The sequence below is a fragment of the Balaenoptera ricei genome, chromosome 12 (genome assembly GCF_028023285.1).
Source record: "Balaenoptera ricei isolate mBalRic1 chromosome 12, mBalRic1.hap2, whole genome shotgun sequence".
NCBI lineage: Eukaryota > Metazoa > Chordata > Mammalia > Artiodactyla > Balaenopteridae > Balaenoptera > Balaenoptera ricei.
The window spans coordinates 83,125,974-83,139,664 of record NC_082650.1 but is presented as its reverse complement, the minus strand read 5'-3'; the positions used below and the strand labels follow the sequence as shown (position 1 = coordinate 83,139,664).

General features: G+C 35.3%; 1 protein-coding gene across 1 annotated transcript in view; it reads right to left on the bottom strand.

The window, feature by feature from the left end:
• Nucleotides 1-522: 522 nt before the first annotated feature.
• TMEM30A (transmembrane protein 30A) overlaps nucleotides 523-13,691 on the bottom strand; it is a 44,153-nt gene continuing 30,984 nt past the window's right edge. Inside the window, exons 5-7 of the mRNA XM_059941780.1 lie at nucleotides 12,586-12,732; nucleotides 11,667-11,873; nucleotides 523-4,266 (exon numbers count right to left, since the gene is read on the bottom strand). Of these exons, the coding sequence (XP_059797763.1) occupies nucleotides 4,073-4,266; nucleotides 11,667-11,873; nucleotides 12,586-12,732 (548 nt within the window). The 3' untranslated portion in view covers nucleotides 523-4,072. The remainder of the gene's footprint in view (nucleotides 4,267-11,666; nucleotides 11,874-12,585; nucleotides 12,733-13,691) is intronic.

Below are 13,691 nucleotides of genomic sequence, written 5' to 3'. Positions count from 1 at the left end.
ACTGGCAATAAGAACATGGTGGACCTGATAGAAAAGTTGGGAAAACTTTAAGATAGGCTTCCAGAAAGTTACGTTGATGTTAAAAAGTGGGGTGATTATTAATTCCAGGAAAAATAAAGTGTACAAAGTATAATCTTGGTGCTCTGCTTTGCTCTAAAGTATACAGTATTTTTAAAGTCATAATTAAACAATTGCTAATGTGTTTATTAAATATTATAACTATATAATGGGAGAAGGGGAGGTATGTGTGTCAGCTACATCATCAGGTAATATTATCAAGAAGACAATAATGTCTAAAACTGTTAAATCAAGCAATAGTAGAACAGGCATATAATTTAGATACACTAAGATAAATACCAAAAGTAACAACTTTTGAAGTCAAAGTAATTGTCTCTAGAAGTTAGAAAGTTGGGACAGGTACTGCTGTTTTTCATCATAAGGCCTTTAGATTTTTAACTGTGTACACATGTTACTTTGACAAATTTTACATATGTGAAAGAAAATAAGGTCACCATGGTCTGATTTGATTTTAGACATGATATTTATTTATTTATTTTTAAATGATATTTATTCTGAAATTTCAAATAACATTAGGGGAAATGTGATTTTTACGTTTATTGAATGGGGTGTGGGCTAAAAAGGGGCTCTACAACACTTTACTAGATTATCCAAATACTACAACAAACATTTATGCACCAAATTCTTCTTGAAGCAGCACTTCCTTACTCCCTCCACCCTCCCCTCAAACTAACCATGTTCACAAAGAACAGAACTTTGCAGCTTAACCAACAAAGGATCGTACAATAATTCTAAGGCAGTGTCTCCATAAAGGCAGCAGGCGACGGGCTTCCCTGGTGGTGCAGTGGTTGAGAATCTGCCTGCCAATGCAGGAGACACGGGTTCGAGCCCTGCTCTGGGAAGATCCCACGTGCCGCGGAGCAACTGGGCCCGTGAGCCACAGCTACTGAGCCTGCGCGTCTGGAGCCTGTGCTCCGCAACAAGAGGAGCCGCGATAGTGAGAGGCCTGCGCACCGCGATAAAGAGTGGCCCCCGCTCGCCGCAACTAGAGAAAGCCCTTGCACAGAAACGAAGACCCAACACAGCCAAAAATAAATAAATAAATAAGTTAAAAAAAAAAAGAGAGAGACAGGAGGCGAGCAGGCTGAATGAACAGCAATCATTAAGCCTACCACTCAGTGCTCCTCTTTCCTAGTCCGGCTTTTCATTTCCTATGTCCCTGCCCACTTCATTATTTTCATCATCATTGTCTCTCTACCAGTTACTCATTTCCTATTTACCAGAAACTTCCCTTGATCTAATACCAAATTTAGCCTGTCTGCTTATAACAGGTTATAATCTGACCATTTCTTGGTAAGAACAGATGTTTCTCATTAACATGTATAAATCCTGCAGTTAATGCTATCAGAGTGATTAACATATCCACATATGGCAATCAAATCTAGGCATGGAAATGTTAAAATTTGGACTCATTGAGCCTGGGCTACAATTTAGTGCTAAACATTAGCAACAACACTGGGGCACTGTTATTTTAGCAAGACACCTGAACATAGCAAAATTAATTTTGTTCATTTTTATTAATACAGAACATACTAACAGAAAGTTATCTTTCAATATAATCAAGGTTACAAATACTGTTACTAACCAAGAAACAAATAATATTCGCTTGACTCTCCTCTTCGTTGAATAATTTTCTATTAGGTAGTACAGTTATTTTTACCAATTTACTTTTAAACTGCTTTCTGATTTCAAAGAAATTTCTTAGCTTTTACTTATTAAATACTTCCTTCAGTTGGGAACTTCATATATCAAAATATTTCCTGCAAGTTAGTGCATTCTTCAATGCCTTCTACTTAACCTAGTTGTCTTAAAATGCAATATGATTCTTTGAAAGTTGAGTATGACATCAGTGTTTCCAAAAGATCAGCATAAAGCCCATAAGAAAGAAATGTTTTCCTTCCGCCAGTCACAGAGGCCATATGAATGTTCCACATTCTTCATATTCAGCAACAGGAGTCGCTTACAGCTCAAATGGCAGGAGACAAGGGAGAACTTAGGCCATCAATGTACTTGTAAAAATAGACAAAACTCCAAATATATTTTAAGATTCCATCTTCACCATAGATGAGAAAGTGTTGGAAGAGCTCTTCAACTTTTCTGTAGCAGCACCTCTGGTCCCCCAGTTAGAAAAAGAGACGCAGGATGGCAGTCCTTCTTAACCAGCACAAACTCAATCTGCAAAGACTGGGAGAAGCCCTCTCCCCCAATGATATACCCCAGAAAATAAACTGCCATGTGCAAGAGGGTCAATTATCAGAATAAATAACCATATTCTGAAGGACTGATAAAACAAAGAATAGTTTTACACAAAGAATACCCTATGCACTCAGAAATTTCAGGACAATTATACATTAAGTACTCCATGCAAGTAATATTGTATCGGTTGAAAGTCATTATGAACTACAAGTTCTTTTAACTGAATTTCATATTATACAAAACTTAAGAAGTGTGGCACATTTCTACTATTAACCATTACATTATTTTTTGTTTTTTAAAAAAAAAACATATATTAATCAAAATCGATACATTACCCAGACCTTTTGATTTAAAATATAAACAAAGGAAACCATTACAAACGCTGAATTCAAACAGGCATTCTTCTATACAAACATATGAGTTATTTTAGTTAAAAAAAAAAAAAATAGCCATTTCAATGCAATTAAGCCACCTCTGATTAAGACATATATTTCATGCATGTGAAAAAATAAGTTTACATTCAAGAATAAGTTCCATAGCAAACAAATTACAGCATTTATTCAATAAGGAATATTAAAAATAATTCCAGTTAACAGAAAATAAAATAACTTCAAGCACATATATTATCATTTATCATGTACATACTCCAAAATCTCCAGAATTTAATAAGGAAATTTAAAGAACTTCTTTTTAAAGTACATCTTAGAAAAACCAACCAAAACAATCGGTGGCTTAACTAAAGAGAAGGTGCATACATAGTCATCCTTGACCTATATGTAAAAATTGAATGAAATATAGAGGAAATGAAGGTTACTGTTTTCCAAAATTTCTGCAAGATAATATTAGTACTTAAGTCAAAACACTTACCTGCAAAATAAAAACAGCTTGAGGTATTTCCAATGCTGAAGCAAATTTCTTAATGTTAAATACCACAAGAATGAAAACAGTCTCCTTTGAACATCTACATCTGGTTGACAGTTGAGGCAGAAGATAAAGGTCGGCCAAGAAGCTTTCCCATCTCACCTATATTCTTTCATCCCTTATGAAGTGTGAGCTTCAAGGGAAATGGTCACATGTAAAAACATCAAGTGAGATGGGTTTCCTGACTGCAACATCTTAACCAAATGGAAAGAGGAATTTTAAACCTTCCTACCTGAGACCTACCATGAGCATTAATTCCTATTCTAGACAGGTAAATATGTCCTTTGAAATCAAATCTAAGCTTGACAAAGAACTGTACTGGATAAACTGAATGCATGAACCACCTCAACAAAGATGGTACTTTAAGCCTTTACACACGACCTGTGAAAAGGATGAAGTGTTTTATTTAGATTTGGTCTTTCTTCATCTTTTTGTAACTATGAATCCTGAAGGGTTAGCAAGTCATTATACTCACACATCTTGTAATCCCTTTCTTCACACAATAGGCACACATATACAGTATCATATGTCAATATAATATTATCAACACAGCATAAACATTTAAGCAGCAGACGCATTTCACATGAAAGAGGCTCCACGCATCGTACAGCCTGTCCCAACGAAAAGGAAACATCAGAATGCCATTTCAGCAGTTACAGTGTTGATATGATCAATATAGCTAATTTGTTTTATACCTGTCATATATTTTCATAAGTCATCCATAAGGAAGAAGCAAAGGACAAAGACAGCTTTAAAAAAAAAAAGGTATGTGCCAACTTCAAAAATGACATACTAACCAGACATCAGCATTTGAAAGCTAGGTTGAATAGGACTGGCCTTGATGCACATGCAGTAAATTTGTTTTCAAAATATAAAATTAAATGGTAATGTCAGCAGTATTACTACTGTTTCTATATTTATGATTAATTACTAGCAGTACAACTCCCAGAAGGAAGGAGATGGATCCAATAGCGATGTAAGCAATCCCCAAAAATGGATTTTTTCCTCCCATCCATGAAATAGTGCTCAAGATCATCCGTTTTCGTCCATCAAATGAATGTACAGGGTAATCTGAAGAGTGTATAGGAAGACTTTTCCATGTCTAGTTACTTGATTTTTAAAATACAACTTAAAAAGTTGGCATTTAATTGCTTGTAATTCATTGGTATAATTCTACAACACACAGGCACCTTACTCATATGTTCTGAATCACAAAATAATTATATAATTATTATCCGAAAGGAATGATTTCACAAATTAACTGTTAGTAGTAAAAGCCAATATAGAGACAAGATGAAAAGGCAGAGGGCTATGTACCAGATGAAGGAACAAGATAAAACCCCAGAAAAACAACTAAATGAAATGGAGATAGGCAATCTTCCAAAAAAAGAATTCAGAATAATGATAGTGAAGTTGATCTAGGACGTTGGAAAAAGAATGGAGGCAAAGATTGAGAAGATGCAAGAAATGTTTAACAAAGATCTAGAAGAATTAAAGAACAAATAGAGATGAACAAAACAATAACTGAAATGAAAAATACACTAGAAGGAATCAATAGCAGAATAACTGAGGCAGAAGAACGGATAAGTGACCTGGAAGACAGAATGGTGGAATTCACTGCGGCGGAACACAATAAAGAAAAAAGAATGAAAAGAAATGAAGACAGCCTAAGAGACCTATGGGACAACATTAAATGCAACAACATTCGCATTACAGGGGTCCCAGAAGGAGAAGAGAGAGAGAAAGGACCTGAAAAAAATATGTGAAGGATTATAGTCGAAAACTTCCCTAACATGGGAAAGGAAATGGCCACCCAAGTCCAGGAAGCACAGAGAGTCCCAGGCAGGATAAACCCAAGGAGAAACACACCGAGACACATAGTAATCAAAATAGCAAAAATTAAAGACAAAGAAAAATTATTGAAAGCAGCAAGGGAAAAACAACAAATAACATACAAGGGAACTCCCATAAGGTTAACAGCTGATTTCTCAGCAGAAACTCTACAAGCCAGAAGGGAGTGGCATGATATACTTAAAGTGATGAAAGGGAAGAACCTACAACCAACATTACTCTACCCAGCAAGGATCTCATTCAGATTCGATGGACAAATCAAAAGCTTTACAGACAAGCAAAAGCTAAGAGAATTCAGCAGCACCAAACTAGCTCTACAACAAATGCTAAAGGAACTTCTCTAAGTGGGAAACACAAGAGAAGAAAAGGACCTACAGAAACAAACCCAAAACAATTAAGAAAATGGTAATAGGAACATACATATCAATAATTACCTTAAACGTAAATGGAGTAAATGCTCCAACCAAAAAACACAGGCTCGCTGAATGGATACAAAAACAAGACCCATATATATGCTGTCTACAAGAGACCCACTTCAGACCTAGGGACACATACAGACTGAAGGTGAGGGGATGGAAAAAGATATTCCATGCAAATGGAAATCAAAAGAAAGCTGGAGTAGCAATACTCATATCAGATAAAATAGACTTTAAAATAAAGAATGTTACAAGAGACAAGGAAGGACACTATGTAATGATCAAGGGTTCAATCCAAGTAGAAGATATAACAATTATAAATATATATGCACCCAACATAGGAGCACCTCAATACATAAGGCAAATGCTAACAGCTCTAAAAGGGGAAATCGACAGTAACACAATAATAGTGGGGGACTTTAACACCTCACTTACACCAATGGACAGATCATCCAAAATGAAAATTAATAAGGAAACACAAGCTTTAAATGACACAATACACCAGATAGATTTAATTGATATTTATAGGACATTCCATCCAAAAACAGCAGATTACACTTTCTTCTCAAGTGTACACGGAACATTCTCCAGGGTATATCACATCTTGGGTCACAAATCAAGCCTCAGTAAATTTAAGAAAACTGAAATCATATCAAGCATCTTTTCTGACCACAATGCTATGAGATTAGAAATCAATTACAGGGAAAAAAACGTAAAATACACAAACACATGGAGGCTATAAACAATACGTTACTAAATAACCAAGAGATCACTGAAGAAATCAAAGAGGAAATCAAAAAATACCTAGAGACAAATGACAATGAAAACACGATGATCCAAGACCTATGGGATGCAGCAAAAGCAGTTCTAAGAGGGAAGTTTATTGCTATACAAGCCTACCTCAAGAAACAAGAAAAATCTCAAATAAACAATCTAACCTTACACCTAAAGGAACTAGAGAAAGAGGAACAAACAAAACCCAAAGTTAGCAGAAGGAAAGAAATCATAAAGATCAGAGCAGAAATAAATGAAATAGAAACAAAGAAAACAATAGCAAAGATCAATAAAACTAAAAGCTGGTTCTTTGAGAAGATAAACAAAATCGATAAACCATTAGCCAGACTTATCAAGAAAAAGAGGGAGAGGACCCAAATCAATAAAATTAGACATGAAAAAGGAGAAGTTACAACAGACACCGCAGAAATACAAAGCATCCTAAGAGACTACTGTAAGCAACTCTATGCCAATAAAATGGACAACCTGGAAGAAATGGACAAATTCTTAGAAAGGTATAACCTTCCAAGACTGAACCAGGAAGAAACAGAAAATATGAACAGACCAATCACAAGTAATGACATTGAAACTGTGATTAAAAATCTTCCAACAAACAAAAGCCCAGGACCAGATGGCTTCACAGGTGAATTCTATTAAACATTCAGAGACGAGCTAATACTCATCCTTCTCAAACTCTTCCAAAAAATTGCAGAGGAAGGAAAACTCCCAAACTCATTCTATGAGGCCACCAGCACCCTGATACCAAAACCAGACAAAAATACTACAAAAAAAGAAAATTACAGACCAATATCACTGATGAATATAGATGCAAAAATCCTCAACAAAATACTAGCAAACAGAATCCAACAACACGTTAAAAGGATCATACCCCATGATCAAGTGGGATTTATCACAGGGATGCAAGGATTCTGCAGTATACGCAAATCAATCAATGTGATACACCATATTAACAAACTGAAGAATAAAAACCATATGATCATCTCAATAGATGCAGGAAAAGCTTTTGACAAAATTCAACACCCATTTATGATAAAAACTCTCCAGAAAGTGGGCATAGAGGGAACCTACCTCAACATAATAAGGGCCATATATGACAAACCCACAGCAAACATCATTCTCAATGGTGAAAAACTGAAAGCATTTCCTCTAAGATCAGGAAGAAGACAAAGATGTCCACTCTCACCACTGTCATTTAACGTAGTTTTGGAAGTCCTAGCCATGGCATTAGGGAAGAAAAAGAAATAAAAGGAATACAAATTGGAAAAGAAGAAGTAAAACTGTCACTGTTTGCAGATGATATGATACTATACATAGAGAATCCTAAAGATGCCACCAGAAAACTACTAGAGCTCATCAATTAATTTGGTAAAGTAGCAGGATACAAAATTAATGCACAGAAATCTCTTGCATCCCTTTACACTAATGATGAAAAATCTGAAAGAGAAATTAAGGAAACACTCCCATTTACCATTGCAACAAAAGGAATAAAATACCTAGGAATAAACCTACCTAGGGAGACAAAAGACCTGTATGCAGAAAACTGTAAGACACTGATGAAAGAAATTAAAGATGATACCAACAGATGGAGAGATATATCATGTTCTTGGATTGGAAGAATCAATACTGTGAAAATGACTATACTACCCAAAGCAATCTACAGATTCAATGCAATCCCTATCAAATTACCAATGGCATTTTTTACAGAACTAGAAGAAAGAATCTTAAAATTTGTAATGGAGACACAAAAGACCCCGAATAGCCAAAGCAGTCTTGAGGGAAAAAAACAGAGCTGGAGGAATCAGACTCCCTGACTTCAGACTATACTACAAAGGTACAGTCATCAAGACAATATGTACTGGCACAAAAACAGAAATATAGATCAATGGAACACGATAGAAAGCCCAGAGATAAACCCACACACCTATGGTCAACTAATCTATGACAAAGGAGGCAAGGATATACAATGGAGAAAGGAAAGTCTCTTCAATAAGTGGTGCTGGGAAAACTGGACAGCTACATGTAAAAGAATGAAATTAGAACACTCCCTAACACCATACACAAAAATAAACTCAAAATGGATTAGAGACCTAAATGTAAGACCGGGCACTATAAAACTCTTAGAGGAAAACACAGGAAGAACACTCTTTGACATAAATCACAGCAAGATCTTTTTTGATCCACCTCCTAGAGTAATGGAAATAAAAACAAAAATAAACAAATGGGACCTAATGAAACTTAAAAGCTTTTGCACAGCGAAGGAAACCATAAACAAGACGAAAAGACAACCCTCAGAATGGGAGAAAATATTTGCAAATGAATCATCGGACAAAGGATTAATCTCCAAAATATATAAACAGCTCATGCAGCTCAATATTAAAAAAACAAACAACCCAATCCAAAAATGGGCAGAAGACCTAAATAGACATTTCTCCAAAGAAGACATACAGATGGCCAAGAAGCACATGAAAAGCTGCTCAACATCATTAATTATTAGAGAAATGCAAATCAAAACTACAATGAGGTATCACCTCACACCAGTTAGAATGGGCATCATCAGAAAATCTACAAAGAACAAATGCTGGAGAGGGTGTGGACAAAAGGGAACCCTCTTGCACTGTTGGTGGGAATACAAATTGATATAGCCACTATGGAGAACAGTATGGAGGTTCCTTAAAGAACAAAAAATAGAATTACCATATGACCCAGCAATCCCAGTACTGGGCATATACCCTGAGAAAACCAGAATTCAAAAAGACACATGCACCCCAATGTTCACTGCAGCACTATTTACAATAGCCAGGTCATGGAAGCAACCTAAATGCCCATCAACAGATGAATGGATAAAGAAGATGTGGTACATATATATAATGGAATATTACTCAGCCATGAAAAGGAATGAAATTGGGTCATTTGTAGTGACGTGGATGGATCCAGAGACTATCATACAGAGTGAAGTAAGTCAGAAAGAGAAAAACAAATATCATATATTAACGCATATATGTGGAACCTAGAAAACGGTACAGATGAACCAGTTTGCAGAGCAGAAATAGAGACACAGATGCAGAGAACAAATGTATGGACACCAAGGGGGGAAAGCGGGGCGGGGGGGTTGAGGGTGGTGTGATGTATTGGGAGACTGGGATTGACATGTATACACTGATGTGTATAAAATGGATGACTAATAAGAAAATAAATAGGAAAAATAAAAAAATAAAAGCCAATACAGTTTACAAGCAAAAACAACTAAAGTTAAGGGTTATATAATTTCTCATTTCTTAGATATTTCTGTTCTCATTACACAGGAGGGGTAAAAGGTCTGTAATGTGAAAATATATTTCAGATAAATAGCAATGAAACCCATAGAGGAAAAAGAGCTTGACAGAGCAGGTGAAACAGGAAGAATGAAGAGATGAGGGGTCTCTATGAGCTCAAAGAGTGTAGCTATGAGAGTACGGGAGGACGCAGCACAAGGTCGAAAAGCATGACAATGAAGTTTTACATTGCTGATTTGGAGCAATGGTGAAACTCACGGTGTGACACGGTGTTTGATGACTAAAACAGAGTGGAATTGAAGGGTGGATCCTTAAACAAATTTGAGAAATGGGACACCAACATGTTGGATGAGCTGCCTACATGGACCAGTTCTAGGATTTTGGCAAGAGTTAGGGAAGAGAAGAAGACAGAACCAAGTCCCTATGCAAAAGGTTTACAACCTTTTCAAAAGCATCTTTTGAATCAAGTGTTAGTTCCCATCTGTTTCTCCAGCTTCCGTAGCTCCCCGGCCCGGCAGATGACTCCCCAGCCCAGTTGTGACTCCCCAGCCCGGCTGTGACTCCAATGGCAGGCTCAGCTCTACGAGTTCTTAAATCAATCCCAACCTGAGCCAGGAATGATTGTAAGAGCTCTAACTAACCCAACACTCTATGGGATGTGGTATCAAATCACCCATGCTGGTCTCTCTATATCGCAATCCTAAAAAGTGGGCTTCTGCCTTGATTCTAATACCTAGTTCCCACCTTATACCCGATTTTGATAATTAACCCTTAATGTTCTGCAGGTCAAATTCCTGTCTTATCGATTTTCAAAATAGTCTGCATTCCTCCTAAAAGTTCTCTTGGTGCAAATTATCTATCAACTAAGAATTCCTAAGTGCTCCAAAGACTTCCCTTTATTGTGCTGTAGGCTACAGGTTGCCCTCTACTTTGGCCATAGCCTCAAGATAATGTTCTTTCTACCAGCACCTAAACTGGGTCTGTCTGTCTAAAATTTCTGCTATGTAGGCCTAGTTTCAAACACTTGGTCACTTTCAGTCTGTCACTATCAGGTCATGTTCAGTTGTCTACTGAGGTGCAAAATCAAAAGACTAAGGCTACAAATAGATCTTTATTTTGAAATTAGGTCTATTAACCGTTTATTAATCCATTATAAAGCTAAAACTATATACTTATAGCTAATTTGGGTTATGAAAAATCAAAAATGTAAGATCATCAGCACACATGCTAATATTTGAAAATTTTTCATTCATGATATATACAAGCAATGGGCTAGAAATTAAAAGATGTAAGGACTTTGTTGAGAATAAAAGTTAGTGCCCAATATTTCTGGCTTAGGAAAGACTTTGCATCCAGGCCAGTACAAACTGGTCTGACTACCTGAATGAACCAGCTAGGGATGCAGCCTACAGTGATGGTTGATGGTAAAGTCAACAGCTTGATTATGAACCCTGATTCTTCTATCACCTGTGTAATCTCAGTTAAGTTACTTAAATGCTCTATGTTCCTATATTCTTGTCTATAACATGGAGATGATACCTGCCTCACAATGCTTGAAATAAATAAAATAATACATGGAAAGTACTTAGTATAACGTTGACATATAGTCAGGATGAAATTAATGATATTTATCAGCACTGAAAAGTATGCCTAAATTATTAAGGTGGAACAATACAGCTAATGATAAAAATGTTTTGATACTGTAAACAGAGCAATAATTATAAATAATTATGTTGATATGAACTAACAAATTTGCTGATTTTTATTATCTAAAAAAATATAGATTAAAACAGCCCAGTACCACCAACACTTAGATTTACCAAGTGAGTACTAGCCTTTGCATTAAGCTGAATTACAATCTCTCTTGTAAAAATATCTAACTTACTAATAAATCTAGCACCTACATTTTAAATAATTTTACCAAATAAGATGCTTGAACTCTAGTACAAAGTATTTAAAAATTAAAGGCATTTCTGGGAGAAACAAGTTAAAAGAGACTTTCTCATACATACACATATACTCAAAAATGCAGAGAGCAAAACTAAAACACAAAGTAGCATGCCACATAACTGAGACAAGGTTGGACTACACTCCTTTCAAATTATTTGAATCTGTGCACATGGCCAAAAAAGGATACTGTATGTGATATTCAAATAGTATCGTCCAGCTGGTAATGTTGGATGTAAATCATTTTTCCTCTCTATAAGACGATACAACTTACGAAAAGTAGGTAATGCTGCAGTACGCATCCAAACAATAAAATCCTCATTTATGAACCCACTATTATCTTCGTCAGGATCCAGCATGTACACTGGTTTAACCCAGTTTACTGGCTTTGTTGTGCCTTAAAAAGGAGAGATCGGTGTGGGGTGGGGAGACAAGACATTCAATTCTATTGAGAGTTTCACTGAAAATTCACACTCTAATAAAACAAAGATACACAATATGAATAGTTTCCTTATGTTCAAAAGTAGAAATATATTCATATTCTAAGGAAGTCTTAAAGTCAAAAAAGAAACCAATTCCTCACATAAAAACTTAACAAATAATTACAAAGATTTGACTGATACCTCAATTAAGAGAATACTAAAAGTAGGCTATTGAGTATATTCCAAAAAGCAAATGACTTAATACAAAGATATAATGGTGAGAAACATTACATTGTGAAATCAAGGAGGCATAGAAACAAAAAGAAATTTGGACTTATAATTATTAATAATTTAAATAAATAAATAAATAAATAAATAAATACTTGTTTAAAATAAACTTTGTCACAATTTTAAAAGATTATGGCTGAGCTGAAACACTTACAAGGAAATACCAGAGAAATTCAAGATTAAAAGTATACTACGTTTCTTTTAGAATTTCAATACATTAGAAGATACTACATATTTTACCTAACTTGACATCAAGTTAAGAAAAGTTGTCTTTTAAAAAGCATAAAATAAAATAAAATAATAAAAAGCATACTTTTTTAAGATTCTAAAGACAGAAAATTTTAGGTACTTCATTAAAACGCCTAGCTTATGTTTTAAGGGATATTAGTAATATTTTACCTTTGAATCGTTCTTCTAGGGGAATGCCTGCTCCAGGGGGGTTTCTGAATTTCACATTTTTATCTGTCCACCAAGCAATACCTTTCTTTTTCAAAGGAATAGGCGTAGGATCAGATTCATTGCCAACCAGAAACAAATCTAGTGTATCTAAACACAAGAAAAGGAAGATACTGCTAAACATCTACTGAAAATCCACAGTACTGGCTTTATTCCATGAGAAATGAGGATCTGGTACTTGCTCCCAAAGTGGTTGTAACGAAGTAGGCACATGATGAGCATTTGCTCTTGATCATTTACACGTGAATTAACTACGGTAACTTTATAATCCTAGATGAACTTGCCTTCCCTGCATAGTTCCAGGTCCTTTTCCTACATGGCTAGCTGATATGTGATATGGTCAAATGTTTTAATATTAACCCAAATAAAACAATTTGCAAGGTAAATCTGCCTCTCTTTCTAGTCTTTAAAAAAAAAAAAAAAAAAAAAGCATTGCTAAATAGCTCCTGGCTTATCAATTTCTCTCTCTGCACTGTCCAAACTGGTAATCACTAGCTATATGGCTACAGAGCCCCTGAAATTACGGCTGGTCCAAATGACTATGTTTTGTAAGGATATAATATACATCAGACATCAAAGGTTTAGTATAAAAATTAGTATATAAAATATCTCACTAATAACTTTTATATACTGAATATCACTTACATGCTGAAATGACAATATGTGGGGCATACTGAGTTTATAAAATATAATTAAAATTAATTTCACTTGCTTCTTTTTTATTGTTTTTAACGTGACTACCAGAAAGCTTAAAATTATACACGTCTCACATTTATGGTTCACATTACATTCATATCAGACAGTGCTGTTCTAAATGATCAACTGTAGCCCCTTTTTAACGGTATAAATATTCAAAGTTGTTGGTAAAGGTAGCCTGGCATTTATTTTGTCATGTATGAAATAGTAAGTTAGCAGAATGTCCCTGCTTCTTTCTTCCCAGAGACAGAAATTCATTCTTAAAATATAAGAATTCATAAAAGAAAGTCATAAAGCATTATAATACCCCACTAAATAACTAATCCACATATTTATCTTAAAGCTGTCGAATT